This window comes from Tamandua tetradactyla, chromosome 7 (genome assembly GCF_023851605.1).
Source record: "Tamandua tetradactyla isolate mTamTet1 chromosome 7, mTamTet1.pri, whole genome shotgun sequence".
Lineage (NCBI taxonomy): Eukaryota > Metazoa > Chordata > Mammalia > Pilosa > Myrmecophagidae > Tamandua > Tamandua tetradactyla.
The window spans coordinates 122,778,382-122,794,042 of record NC_135333.1 but is presented as its reverse complement, the minus strand read 5'-3'; the positions used below and the strand labels follow the sequence as shown (position 1 = coordinate 122,794,042).

The 15,661-nt window shown below is 35.2% G+C and overlaps 1 protein-coding gene across 2 annotated transcripts in view; it reads left to right on the top strand.

Moving 5' to 3' along the window:
* The window catches only part of SARNP (SAP domain containing ribonucleoprotein), a 54,114-nt gene that overhangs the window by 11,531 nt on the left and 26,922 nt on the right, over positions 1 to 15,661 (top strand). For both annotated transcript variants that reach the window (XM_077110976.1, XM_077110977.1), the window contains exons 3-9: positions 447 to 493; positions 707 to 774; positions 4,865 to 4,916; positions 5,859 to 5,932; positions 6,379 to 6,407; positions 9,370 to 9,395; positions 10,544 to 10,612. In XM_077110976.1, coding sequence (XP_076967091.1) covers positions 447 to 493; positions 707 to 774; positions 4,865 to 4,916; positions 5,859 to 5,932; positions 6,379 to 6,407; positions 9,370 to 9,395; positions 10,544 to 10,612 — 365 coding nt within the window. The remainder of the gene's footprint in view (positions 1 to 446; positions 494 to 706; positions 775 to 4,864; positions 4,917 to 5,858; positions 5,933 to 6,378; positions 6,408 to 9,369; positions 9,396 to 10,543; positions 10,613 to 15,661) is intronic.

Genomic DNA, 15,661 nt, shown 5'->3' with positions numbered 1-15,661 from the left:
GAATTTCTTATATGCTAGTAATTATTTCCTTGTTTGTTTTAGACACAGCTGTCTTCTCTGTCATTTGTCTGGTAACTTTGTCCATGGTGTCTTTTGTTAAATAGAAGTCCTTAATTTAAGAAAAAATCTTCAATTTTTCAGCTATTATTTTTGCTTCTGGGCTTTTTAGAAATTGTTCCCCACCACTAAATCTCAAAGATAGTTTCCCAAAGTTAAATTAACTTTATAGTTTAAACTTATTACATTTAATCAATCCAGTTTGAGTTCAACTTTGTATTGTTAAGTTAGAAATGCAGTTTTATCTTCTCCGTATGGAGCAGATTTTCAATATTCTACCGTCATTATTGAATTTTATTTTGAAAAAGCTAAGTGATTATAATTTTAGTCTAAGTATGGCAAGGTGGTTTTGTAGCAGTGCTTGATCTGAATATTTTCATCTTCTTTAGCTGAAGAGGAAGCAAATGAAGAAGATGTACTGGGAGATGAAACAGAGGTAAGTTAGAATCACTGGCCTGGCGATGTGCCACTGCCTTGGCTGCACTGTTTCACATTAATCATTAGATGGCTTTGGTGCTAACCCATTAAGGGAGCATAAAAGGGGAATGAAAATCCTGAGAGATTGGTTCATTTTGGAATTCTGATATTCTTCTGTTGATTGATATTTACGCTTGATTTATGTAAACCATCTTATTTCATTTGGTTTTAGGAAGAAGAACCAAAGCCCTTAGAACTGCCTGTCAAAGAGGAAGACCCCCCTGAAAAAACTATTGATGTGTAACTATTGCTTTTTTATAATCTGAGTAGAGTACACAGTTCTGGTGTACTTTGTACTTTGTATTTTGTGTTTGGTTTAGTGTTTCACTCTGTATACCCCTGTCCTTTTCATTTATGATTAGATCATACATTTTTAGGTGGGTCAGTTTCACCCCAAGTACATGGTCCAACTGAAGCAAAGCACATGGTCTCTGGTTATGTAGTTGATAATTGGGACCAGGTGACTGCAAGTCCAGATACAAGTTTAGTTCTCCCAGCTGTTGTGCTCTTTTGTGGGGTCACCATAATAGATGATTCATAAATGCTCTCTAGAGAAGTGTAAAACTGTATCTAAGGAGTTTTGTAAGGGAGGAGGGTGTTGAACAGATGTTATATCTCTCAAGTAACATTGAATTATCTCTTGCTTTTTTTTTTGCAATGCAGAGGGGGAGGACAAATTACTAGAGTGAATGTGGATCTCTGTTTATTTAAACTATCCCAACAGGTCCATCATGACATCTTTTATTTGGGACTTTTCCGTAAAAGTCTGGCTATTTTATACTCTAGCACTTTAAGAACAGTTGAGTCTCTTTTAGAATATTTATTCTTTATAGCTGTAGTAATGCATTTAATTATTAAAAGCAATGGATGTACTAGTAAAAAAGTCAAACAGTACTGAAGAGTATAGAGGAGTTTGAAAATTAAGTGCTTCTTGTCCCTACCTCCATATCTCCCTTACCAGAGGTATTTTTTTTTTTTTTTTACATGGGCAGGCACCAGGAACCGAACCCGGGTTCTCGGGCACTGCAGGCAAGCATTCTTGCCTGCTGAGCCACCGTGGCCCGCCCTTACCAGAGGTTTTTAATGTATCCTTCTAGAATTTTTTTGTATGGTGAGTGTATGTATATGCATATTTGGAGGCATATACGTGTGTGTGGATATATGTATGTATATATAGTGTATGCTTATAAGCACACACATATGCATACACACACTAGGAATACTGTTATTTTTTGTTTAACATTCGAAGATCTTTCTGTATCATCATCACCGTAATAATTCCTTATTTAAATGTCACTTGATATCATGCTAGACTTGGTTCTAATTTTTTTTGTGTACTCTCATGTAATCCTCATATCACCCCTCTGAAATGGGGATAATTATCCTAGTAAGTGGTAGGTTTTTTTTTTTAGTTTGTTATGGAAAATTACAAGTGAATAGTATGTAGACCTCTCCCTATTTATATACCCATCATTCAGATTTAGTAGTTATCAACTTGTAACCTTATTCTTTCTAGCAGCTAATAGTACTCCATTCTATGGATAAATTGTAATTTATCTAGTTTCCTGATGATGGACATTTAGATTATTCATAATAGCAAAAAAGTGCATTGTTGTCCAACTTTTTTTTTTCTCTTTAAGAGATGAGTTTTATTGTGTTCCAACTTTTTAAAATTTATTTTATTGTGGTAACATATACAGGGTTTAATTTCTCATCTTAACCACTTATATACATACAATTCAGTGGTATTAATTACATTCACAGTATTGTACTGCCATCACTACCATCATTACCAAAACTTTCTCTTACGCCAAGCAGAAATGCTATACCTGCTATGCAGTAACTCCCATTTCCCCCCTGCCCACCCCTCCAGACCTGGTAACTTGTAATCTACTTTCTGTCTCTATGAATTTGCTTATTTTTACATATTTCATCTAAATGAAATCATACAGCATTTGTCCTTTTGTGTGTGGCTTATTTAAATGTCTTCAGGGTTCTTCCATGTTGTAACATGTATCAGAATTTCATTCCTTTTTATGACTCAGTAATATTCTGTTGTATCTATTGAGGGACACTTGTATTGCTTCCACTTTTGGCTTTAATATAGTGAACAGTGCTGCTGTGGACGTTGGTATACAAACATATGCTTGATTCCCTGTTTTCAGATCTTTGGGAATATACAGTTAGCAGTAGAATTGACTGGTCTTTATAATTCTGTTTAATTTACTAAGACACTATCAGATTGTTTCCACAGTGGCTATACAAGGGTTCCTATTTTTCTACTTACTTGTCAATACTTGTTGCTTTCTGTTTTTTGATTTTTTTTTAAAATAACAGCCATCCAATGGTTGTAAAGGGATATCTTGTGATTTTGATTTGTATTTCCCTGAAGGTCAATTATTTTACATTTGTGGGCAAGTATGTCCATAGGATAAATTCCTAGCAGTGGGTTTGCTGGGTCACATAGAATGTGCATTTAACATTTTGATAGATTTTGTCAAAAACTGCTTCTTTCTAAAGCCTTTTAGTTATCTTCCCATTAAAGGAGATTTACGATTAGATATAGTACCTTGAGAAAATAACTTACTGGACTAGCTTTAAAATAAAAATGTTGGGATTTCTGGAGCAAGAAGGAAGAGCACATAAATAAAATAACTGGCTTTTATGGACTAAAAATATTGAGATTTGAAAATTTGTAGAAGTTTATTATCATTAGAATATGCAAAATGTGCATAATACTCATGTTCAGAGGGCTTTAATTTTTTTAATGGCATTCTAAACAGATCAGAGATTTGAAAGCTCGTGTGTGTATTGGGGGTAATGTTTCTTTTTAGAGGAATAGTTGTGGTTGGACAAAAGTATATACAAAAAATTTCTGGGTCCCTGTAGTTTGGAGAGTGTTTTGTATGTGACTGTGGAGAGGAGAGGCATATTTCTCAGTGAAGTGGAGAAGTTTCCCCTGAGTCCCGAATGTGGTATATTTTTATTTTGTGAGTTTAATTGAGCCTAAGGGAATTGAAGTAAAGTAGAAGTTAGCCTCTTCTCTGGAGCTCCCTTTTTTGCCATGAAGTGTACTGCAATGATTGTGCTTCAAGGTGGGAATGTGAAGGAAGTCATTAGCCTGAATTTGGTGGAAAGGACTATTCCTTTAGTGGCCTTGGACTTCAAGTGAAACATTAAACTTCTGTGGCCCTTTCTGAACAAGATGGGAGGTGGAGTGGGGGTGGGGGAAGAAGAGATGGTTAAGAATTGGGAAAATTTTAGAAATTTCTTAAACTAAAATATCCAGGGCTTATTTAGGTGCTTGGAATCTTCAAAAGGAGATCTACTTGCTTCATCTTTGGTCTGAGAATCTACAGTAATAGTCTTGTGTTCCTAGTTTGATTTCTTTCAGCCAAGGCAGTTAAATAGTGTAGGATTTAGTTATGGTCAGCAGGGGGCACCCATAGCTTGTCTCCCAGTTCAGGGACCTCCAACTAAAGAATAGAGGAGAAAGTTCCTGTTCCAGAATTGCTTCCTCTGAAAATGCCATTAAACCATTACTACCTTTCAGGGCATCAAATGGGAAAAGTGTCCGGGATATTTTAACAAAAGCCTCCCATGTCTCTAAATGAGGGACCTTAATGAGACTGGTTATGACCCATGGTTTTATGGGAGTTGTTTGGTGGAGGGTTAATGCCCTTCCATTTATCCTGGATACTTCTGAACTTTGTCTCCCGCCCCTATGGTCCCCCCCTTTTGTTTTCTCTTAAACCTTTTGACCAGTAACTTACCATGTTTTTCTAACTCAAATTCCCCTTAGCCTTTTTTCTTCCCACCCTCTTTGGCATTTTTATTTGTCCCACTTTGGCTGTTCAGGCTGGAGCTACAGGCCCCGTGGGAGAAATAAGGGATTTGTAAAAAAAGGAAACCAGGGCCTGTAGAGCACTCATTAATTGTTGTAATGAAAATTGAGAGTTGGTATTTAAATGAGGGTTGGAGGAATAGTTGTTTGTCTAGAAGTAAATTAAAAGTTCCTAAAAGCAAATGAAATGCTTTCTAGTGTCATTTGAGTGTATCCCTTCAGCTCAATATATTTAACCAGACCTCTTTCCTGATTTCTGTCTTACACCTTACGTAAAGTAGCTTAGTCTGTTATTGTTTGAACTTTTTCTTCTCAATAGATGACACTTCAATGAACCAAAATTCTAATGGACTTCAGGTTTTTTAGGCTAAGGGGTGGTGAAGAGAAATAGGTCTGAGGACATGACTTGGGTGAACTTTTACACAGCCCTAAGGTTTGAGTTTAGTATATCAGTTTTCTGGTTTTTAAGAATGTTTTCTTATCCAGGTCAGCAGAAAAGAAAGTGGTAAAAATTACATCTGAAATACCACAGACTGAGGTAGGTATTTGCCTCTTATTATATTTCTGCTCCCTAATAGAAGAGCATTCTCAACATTTATCTCTCTGTTTCCTACCCTTTTATTTTAGTTGCATTATTCTTTTAAAAATTTTACTCATAAGCAGAAAATTAGTATTTTCAGATTTTGGTGTTGCTATCTTTCTCCACCAGCTACACTTGGGAAAATATTTGGGCTGGCATAGTGGGTAATCAAAGCTCTAGTGTTTTTGTACATAACATAATGGTCTTAATGGTAACTGTGTCTAAGATACTCAGAAACTTAGGGTAAGGATTCGGGAGGATTGTGCCTTGGAAGAGTTGAAAAGTAACAAGGGATTCAAGAATGTTTGTATGTTTGTTTACAATAAAAATATTAAAAACAAAAAAGTAACAAGGGAAGATACCGCTTTTAAGTGCTACTCACTGGCACCTGAGGTTCTAGCTTCTCTAGATACTGTCTCCAAGATCTCTGAAACTAGGTTCTAGTTGAAATCTTATGTTCTGTTTTGTGCCCTTAAATTAGAGAATTATTAAACCCATGTAGAATGATAAAAGACAGCACTGCCTCATTTCTGACTGAAAGAAGACCACTAGAGTTGGAACCAAGCTGTTCCTTTTATGCCTTTTCAGAGTTCAAGCAATCACAGCTTTTGTCTTACTGGCTTCATACAAAATGTGGATTTTATTTTATTTTACTCATTCCGTTTTGATTTTGAGGGCAGGGCGTTATGCAGTCTGTGTTTAATTTCGGGAAAAGAGCTGTTCAGTTCAGCCCTAGGATAGATACAACCTGATATCCTCTAGGATTGTCTTTTTTCTTCTTTTTGACCTTAAGAAATTATTCCTGATGTTCTAAAGATAACCATCCTTAAATAAATATTAAAAGATGCAAATCAGAAATTCAATTTTTCTCTTCCCTTTCTTTAATCTGTTATCTTTTAGAGAATGCAGAAAAGAGCTGAACGATTCAATGTTCCTGTGAGCTTGGAGAGTAAGAAAGCTGCTCGGGCAGCTAGGTAAGTATGTCCTGCCTTTTGTCTCTGAGATAGTGATTATATGAGGGCAAAGGATTGTAATCCTAGATTTTAGATATAATTGTTGATTTTAAGTAGAATAGAGGGCTTACTGAAAGGAAATGACTACTTTCTTGGTCCTATTTAGAACTGGTCTGGTGATTTGGGTGTAGTAATTATTGATTGATTGGATTTTATTATCAAACAGGGTTTTTGTCACAGTAAAAGTCATGCTATTCTTAATTCTGATAAGCCTTCCTTTTAGCTTATTCTCTACTCACTGTGAGGAGAAGAGTAAACTGAATCTCTTTCATGGAGTTGTTAGAATTAGCTAATGATTGCAAGTTTGAGATCACAAGTAAGAAGTGCTATATGTACACTTGACACGGAGATGGACAACTAGGAGTGTGAACAGCTTCCTAAAATTTAACTTGTTTTTCTTTCTCTAGGTTTGGCATTTCTTCAGTTCCAACAAAAAGTAAGAAGAGTGCAGAGATTCTTCTGAGAAAATTATCTTTATTCTTACTTTTGTGGTACAACGGGTTTCATTCTTCCAAATTAGGGTGAATTTGTTAGCTTTAGGAAATCTTAAGAGATTATCACATTCACCTCTTTGCTTTAGGTAAAACTGTATTTAAGCCTTCCTGGGCAAATAAGAGAAGGTGCTAAAGTTATAAGAGGGTAGGAGAAAGTACCAATATTTGCCTTCCTTTTCTTGGACACCTTTAGAGAAGTTTCTAGTAACTTTCTTGCTAACTTTTTTGGTGTCTCGAATCAGTATGAAGTTAATGTGCACTTTCCCAGTATTATACTGGTTAGTTTGAGTGGTAAAAGGGAAAAGACTATTTTTTACTTAGTAATTTTACTTTTAGGAATTTATCTTAAGAAAATTATCTTGGGTGTGCTTAAAGACTTGGTAGCAAGAATTATCACTCCATTTTTGTAGTGATCAACAGCTGGAAACAACCAAATACACAACAGAGAATTGATTAAATAAATGTGTGTCGAGTATAGTAGAAGATTGTGCAGATGTTAAAAATGATACTGAAAAACACACACACACACAAAGATAAATTTAAAAAAATATTGAAAATATTTTTTAGAAAAATATTAAGTGAAAGAAGCAAGTTACAAAATCATATTAACAGTATGTTCTTATTTTAATAATTTAAAAAAGTACATTTATGGATAGGAAGAATATAGAAGTTTGTATACCAAGTTTTTAATATTCAGTATCTCTTGATGGAATTTTGAGTGACTCCTTTTTGCTTATCCATGTTTTCAAAATTTCTATAATGAATGTGTTATTTTGTAATAAATTAGGAAAAAAGTTATTTTAAAAAGAATGTATCCCGGGTGGTACAACAGTGGCTCGGTGGCATAGTTCTCGCCTACCATGCCAGAGACTTGGGTTTGATTCCCTGTACCTGCCCGTGTGCGAAAGGAAAAAAAAAAAAAGTATCCCTGTTCTTAAAGACTTAAAATTTAAATGTAAAAGCCTCTTAGTCCAGTGACACAGTCTTCCTGGTGATCTGCAAGTGATTTTAAGCATGGTAAGAAAATGTTGCCCAAAGATCTTATCATTGTGTTTTGCTATACTTTTTAAAAGATCAACAAAATTCTGACTACTTTCAGCAGTTTTTCTCTTCGGTTGCTATACCAGAAATGGAATGGCTTTTAAAAATGGAATTTATTAAGTTTCGAGTTTAAGTTCTAAGACTATCAAAATGTCCAGACTTAGGCATCCAGGGCAAGGTACCGTAACTCAAGAAAGGGCTGATATTCGGTGTTTCTGTCAGCTGGGACAGCCATAGGTCTTCTGCTAGCTTTCTTTCCTGGCTTCTGATTTCAAACCGTTTTCCTGGGGGTGTTTTTCTTCTTCATTGCCAGAGGTCTTTGGCTCTGTAGGCTCTGAAGCTTTTTCCAAAATAGCTCCCTTTTAAAGGACTCCAGTAAGCAACTGCACCTTGAATGGGTGGAGATGTATCTCAATGGAAACCACCTAATAAAAAGGGTCCCACCTACAACTGAGTGGGTCACATCTCCATAGAAACAATCAGAAAGACCCCCCCACACACACACAATATTGAATGAGGATTAAAGAACATGTTTTTTCTGAAGTACACAACAGTTTCAGACTGGCACAGTTTTAAAAACAAAATACTTTCTGGCTCTTGGTTATGAGAGATTTAATAGAATTGATGAAGGTACAACAAAAATAATCATAGATATTAGATACTGCTGTTTGAGAAAAAATAAAAGCTATAATTATTGCTTGGTCTGAAAAGGCAGCATGCATAAAATAATGTAAGGATAACATTTCAGTGTTATTCATAATTCTGACATCCTAGAACTACAGAGTATCTCTAAAAAGAATACAATTTGAATACTTACATACCATACAGTTGATTAATTAACGTGTACAGTTCATTGTGTTTTGGTATATTCCCAGGGTTGTGCAACCATCACCACAGTCTAATTTTAGAACACATTCATCACTCAAAAAAGAAATCTTGTATTTATTAGCAATTATTCCCCATCCCCCCTTCCTTCCCAGCCCTAAAAATCCATTAATCTTTTTCTCTTTTATACATTTGCCTATTCTGGACATCTTATATAAAAGGAATCGAGTGATATGTGGCCCTGTGTGACTGGCTTCTTTTCACTTAGCATAATGTTTTCAAGGTTCATTCATATTGTAGCATGTATCAGTATTTCAGTCTTTTGTATTCCCAAATAATATCCACTGTATAGGATAAACCACATTTATCCATTCATCAGTTGATGGACATTTGGTTGTTTTTACTTTTTGGTTAATATGAATAAGCTTATTTAAACATTTCATGTACAAGTTTTTGTGTGAATGTATGTTTTCATTTTCTTGGGTATATACCTATGAGTGGAATTGCTGGGTCATATGGTAACTCTTAAAATGTTTAACTTTTTGAGAAATTTCCAAAGTGTTTTCCAAAGTGGCTGTACCATTCATTACAACAAATGCAGTTATGATCTCTGGATACTATTTCTGCCTTTTCTTTTTCATTATAAAATAATGGACATTTGTTCTATGTATTATTTCTGTGCTGATTTGATTTGAACACTGTTAGCTTCATTTCTCATTTTAAAGATACGAAATAAAACTAAAAAAAATTTTTATTGAGAAATATCCACACATATACAGTCCAACCGTATTATACAATCAGTGGCTCACAGTATCATCACATGGTTGTGTATTCTTCACCATGATCATTTTTAGAACAATTGCATTACTCAAGAAAAAGAAATAAAAAGGGCAAAAAGAACTCTACATCCCATACCCTTTACCCCTCCCATTCATTTGACCCAGAGTGTTTCAATCTGCCCAGTTTTTACCCTTTGTCTCCCCCTATTATTTATTTCTTTTTTGTCCTAAAATAAACCTTTTAAATTTGCTTCCTTAGGCCTATCATCTGACACCAAACCTATGGTAAGAAATCTTTTTTATCCCTTGCAGAATCAGACCTTACTTCTGTACAGTTAGTTTAGTTTTAACATTAGAGATTCCTTTTCTTCAAATTGGAAGAAACCCTGAGATCATATAAATTTGGTAACTGTTATCAGTTCACTGTATCGTGTCCTAAATAAGAGGTAGTGAGAGATCAGGAAAATTATCTTATCTTCCAAGTTACTATTGACATCTTCCTTCCCACCACTCCTTCCCACCACTCCTCTTGTTGAAAAGATGAATAGATTTTGTTAGCTAGAGAACAATCCATATAGCTCTTTGTTTTATGGTCCTGGAGTTTTACGTCTTATCTTATGGCTTTGGAAATGTTTGATTTATAATTATCATTGGAGAGTCTGGGAAACAGTGTTTGAGTTTTATTTGTAGATACTGCTATTTTTCAATACTCCCATTAAATTAAAAATCAGAGAATAAAGATCTGTATATTAAGATGCCTTCTGGGCCATTGTAACTAGGAAGCATGGTTAGAAATTGGAAATATGCTAAGGTGAAATACATTCAGCTTTGTGTAAATCTTGCTCTTGATGTTATTTAATATTTTAAGTGAAGGTGAAATGCTGTATTATTATTGTTAAGAAAAATGTCCTTGACATCCTTGTGATAAATCCTTTTTACCAAGACTTCTAGGAAAAAGGAGGGAGAAGGATTGAGTGTTGATGGTAGATTGGTCCTCTAAAGAAAGGAAAGCTGCAATGCTAGTTTCTGTCTATGCCAGGATATAGAGAGAATAAGATTATTCTAGAACTACTTGGAGAGGCTATTTATAAGACTTAATGGTTTGGGTCTGTGAATGATGGACTTGTTTGGAGGTGATGATTTAGACATATGTTTGCTTTTTCAAGCAGTGTTTGGCCTCTTTGATCTTAAACCCTCCACCTTAGGAGGGTCTTGCCACCTTTGATGAATGAGGGAAGCAAAGCTGACTTTACATTCTGGAAAAGGCCTTTTAATAATTAGTGGGATGTATGTGTTCTGCTTTGTTTCCTAATTTGACATATAGGGTATCTTTGATAGTAGTAGTCTTATTTAAACTCTTAGATCTGACCATAGTTTCTGTCTTCTGTGTTTTTTTTTTTTTAAAATGTGTTTTTTTTCCTGTGTTTTTTTAGGTTAACCTGGACAAGCTAAAGGAAAGAGCTCAAAGATTTGGTTTGAATGTTTCTTCAATCTCCAGAAAGGTAAGGTACATTGGATGGAAGTACTGTTCTTGCAGCATTTGAGCAGTGTGGGAGCTACATAGCTGAAATGACTTGCATGAGAATATAGCTGGCTACTTGGTCCTTCATTTCATACAATCCTTTGAGTCCCACCTCCTCTCACTGACTATTGATTACATATAGAAATTGTTCACAGGCTAATTTTGTTTGTTGTTCAAGGGTTTTTATCAAGTTTGCCAGCAGTTTGAACATGTGTATTTCTTTCAGATAAAATGTTGAATTTAGTGATGTTAAAGCTTGTTATATCTGTATTAACTTCTGATATAGGCATAGTGGGAATTAAATAATCAGGAGATAGTCCTGTCTTTAGGTCAAAGGTACCTAGGAACAGAATTTGGAGGTACTCTGGAACAAAAATGAGAAAGTTTTTGCATTCTTTCTGCTCCTTTATTCACTGGCACTCTTTAATTTATTATGCAAGATGACCTTGTTGACACATTGGTGTAATGGGGTGATCAGTTCTCCAGGACATAGTTGCTGTAGGAGTTTTGCTAGGCACATTGAATAGGACTCCTTTGTTTGCATAGAACAGATAGTTGCTTTATCTTTATTTTATGAGAATGAGGGACCATCATGTTTTTTGGTTATTGAAGTGGTGGTAGGATTAAGAGAGACTATTTGAAACTCAGAAAAGGCATCATTTAAAAAAAGAATCATTGTGTTTAATGTAAAACAGAAGCATTTAGCTCCTTGGAAAACCCTTGGAAGATACCTACCTGACAGTGATTATGCTTTTGTGTTGGAAAAAACCTGAGCAGCTCTATAAGATACATAACTTTGCACACAACTGTGCTCCATCTTTCTTCCCTTTAAGTTACACTTTTGATGTTTACAAAAAATGTCACATTGCGTCTTTGTGCCAGGCATGATGTTGAGTCTATAGCTCCTCCAGAACTTGCTGGTTTATATGAAACAAGAAAAAAGATGTAAGCTGAGAGTTAGGCAGAGTATGTAATTCTTAAACCATATGCAACTTAATTGGGAAAAATTATTATAAATCAAAAGTCATTTGTTTTGTGCTGGATGACTATTGGGAAGGGTGCCTTGAATTTGCGTCCCTGGTCCTCATCTATTTCTTTTGTATGAGGACTAGGTGTCCGAGAATTCCAGTTGTAACTCCTCCCTATCTTCTAGGAAATGGTGTGTTTCTCTTGAATTTACGCAATTGAATGACATATCCCATACTACTCAGTTCATTTTCCTGAGATGAGTTTGTCCATCTCGCTATTCTGTCTACCTGAGTTATTTTTATAGCATTTTATTGCCAAGATATTAGCCCTTTGTCTTCACCTCCGTAGAATTTTTCTCCATATTTGACCTGTTTTCAGTTTTAGTCCATAGGAAGCTTAGTGAAACATGAAGAGATATCTTTGTTAACTTTATGACCTTGAGCAAATTATTAAACTTCTTTGAACTTCATCTGTAAAACTGGGAGTAATTCATAACATCCTTGTTGTGAAGAGTAAATAAGTACGTATTTGAAATTACCTGGTGTAGTCATACTTTGACCCTCAATAAATGTTAGCTTTCTTCCTTTTTTCCTTTTTTTAAGTAAAGCTCTTTCAGTAAACTGTCTTCATGACTGGAATTGAATCTATTAACTTCTCTGTGTTTTAGTTGGTCATTGATAAGCTTTCTTTCATTTCATTTTAAATTTCTAAAGAGATATTATCAGTTATGGTAATTGTCAAAGAGAACTCTGACTTTGAGCTCCTTTCTTGAATAGCATTGTCAGCTAGTATTTATAATACATTATATGTGTACATATTTATTTATATATATACACATATATTTATGTTCTAGAGTAATGCTTTTCAAATGATCTTGGCAAAACATTAGATTTTTGAATTTCAAGTGCATTGCAGGCTGATACTTTTGTAAAATACAATAAAAATTTTGCAGCAATGTTACATTACTCTTAAAGTTTCTAAACATAATTTCTGGACTTAGATCAGACTAGTAACAAACAGTTGGGAACAAGCACCTGGAGGCAGACCATATTTTGAATACCCCTATACTGGATGGAGTATTTATTATTTTTTCCAGGGACCATTTTGCCCATTTTGCTAGAAGGTGTGTGACTTTTCAGATCTCCTCTTTGACTGTAGACCCCTTTTACATTGATTCTAAATTCTAGTTTTCAGAACCATCCTAATTTCAAAATTTGCTCTAATTTGTTCCTGTTAGCCATGAAAATGTCCAAGAAATGCTGATATTTTGCTGTCTAGACTAGTGCTGTCCAACAGAACATAGATGATGCAAATATTCAGTAGAATCTTGTTCTATAGAATAATGTGTTTAATATAGTAATAGTAGTCATTATTCATGTAATTATTGATCACTTGAAATTTAACTAGCGTGACTGAGGAGCTGAATTTTTAATTAATGTAAATTTTGATTTAAATAGCCACATGTGGCTACCATATTAACATCTCAGGTTTAGATTTTATCTCCCACACTGCTTTTACACTTAGGAGTGGCATAGAAATACTTTATCAGACCACATATTTGAACCACTATTTCTGTAGCCCAGAATTTTTAGTACTTGTAGGAAATCCAAGTAATTTCAGAGTGACTCTGTGGAAGGAAAGAAGTTGAGGAAAGGGAAGTAAGAGATAGGAAAAGGAAGTGTTCCTTTTTTCAGATAACTTTGAGGGTTTAGCAGTATTCTAGTTCCAATTACTAAAATCACAAATGGTTACATTCTCTGGTAAGAGTTACCTATTTCAGAGTGTTGTGCGTGACTGTTTTCTATCATCAGAGATAAATTGCTAGCTAATGTTTGGTTGGCTCAGGTCAGTGATATGATTAAATTTATGTTCATCAAACAGCTTGATCAACACACTTTTTGTCCTGGGCTCCTGAGTTCCATGTAGCCTCCTCCTGTATAACTAGGCTACCTGACTTTAAGCTTTACAATTTTCTAGATACAGATCTCATTCAGGCTAGGCATGGAACAAATAGTGGAGGTTTAGTAGGTGGTATGGAGATGCCTTTTCTCTATCCTAGTATTCTAATAGAAGTACAGTGAGAAACTCACCTCTGTCATCTCCTTGCAAGGCTTTGTGTTTGCTTGATCTATCTTCAGGCCCTGATTGCTTGCTGATTTATTTCTCTTCAGTAGCCTATGCTGCAGACCAGTGTATATTAATATAGAGAAAGAGAATATGTAAAAACATGTAAGCCAGGGATCAGTAGTGTTTATTACTGAATTTTTTTTAGCTGTTTCAGTCTCATCATTTCTTCATATTTCATATTTATGGCTTGAACATACTACAAATTTGAAGAAACTGAGTTTCTGCTACTCTTCCTTGGCTGACTTTTGCATGACTGCTTATATATTTAGGTTTTCAGCTCCATTAGTATACTATACACATTGAGCACACTCCAGAAATGTGAAGAAACCTGTCCACCCTCCCCTCATCATCTTTCCCCTTAACCCCACTCAAGAAAGGCCCGTCCGTTCATGTTTCCAGCTCAAGTCTCAGTGAATACAATCCTGTTGGTTTAGGATAATAGGAAGTGACAGAGAAAAGAATGGCACTGGCATTTATAGACACTTTTTACACAAGAGGCTGTAAATTGCCCCCTCCAACTCTTTGGATTATTTGAGAATAGAATGGCATGCCTTTTCTCATATAAGCCTCATGGTGACTATAGGCTGAGAAACTTCCCATCCCCTCAAACAAAGCAAAACCCAGATAAATAACCTCAATCTGGTTGGTTCTGATTGATTACCAGCTAGGTTTTCTGTCTTGTTCTTGAGTAGTTTTTCTTTTTTTTTTCCTACTTCTTAAGTGTGTTTATTTATCCATGTTTGTTTTTATCCTTGCCATGAACATATATATTATAATACTAAGACAATAGTTAAAAGTCATAATTTTGTGTTCTAAATGTTTGAGTTAACATTCAAAGTTATTTTCTGATTGATTCAAATCTTTGTGTTTAGAACTACATAAAAACAAAACTAGAATGTGGTCAACATATTAGATTTTTACCAGCAATATTTGTTGCTTACATATATGCAAGTACTGATCAGCTGTGTTTTGTTGTTGTTTTCTGTCAGTTCTCCATGCCTCCCAAGAGAAGTGATGTTTGGGTTACGGTCATTGGTGAAGAACAGTACTTAGTCTGGAACACAGAAAACTAATCTCTGAAAGTAATGAGAGGTGGATAGAGGGAATAAAGCTGGGGAAGCCACCTCAGTTAATTTATGATGGTTGTGTCTTTTTCAAATATTGACCCATTTGGGAAGGCAAAACAATACTTGAGGTAGTATTAGGAAATCGAGCTAGGTGAATTAAAAAATAGTAGTAATAAAGACCAGGCACTAAACAGAAAACTGAAGTCTGGTTGTTGTACCGTCTTGGGGAATGTGAAGGGTATATGTTACCGTTTCTCAATTACTGATTAGAAGTAAGCAGCTGATGACCTCCTTGTAGCTTCCTTATGTCTCTACTAGAATGTTACCAGGTTTGCCTGCTTTTACTTCTCCTTATAGGTAGCTGTTCTAATTAAATGAGTTGTCTTGAGGTCTTTCTGCTTTTCTCACATTGAAATGCTCTGGTTTTCTTGTGATTTTTGTCAGTTATTTTCCCTGTTGATTGTGTCTGTGTTACACTGTATCAGAAATAGAAAAAGATTGAAAACAAACTCAGTGTCTCTGCTGACCATCTTGTGGGGGCTGGTTGCTAAAGATACTTTAGAAGATTCTTGGGGTGGCTAAAGGGATTATTTTCATGAACTTTTATGTAGTGAATATCTTTGCTCCCTATTGGTTTGGGGTAAACCACTTCAGAAGTGAGAGGGATAATGGGTCTGCCTTATTTTTAAAGAGCTTGTCATTAAAATGTGTTGAGATACCAAAGAGACAGCTGGGACAGAGGGTTAGTTCTAAGCATAAAAGGGTACTAGCATCTCCTGGCTTACAAATTTCCTTGTGACTAACTAATGGCAAGCTAAACAACATTCACTCTCTTCTGAAGATTGATTTGATTCTATCTAGGTTCT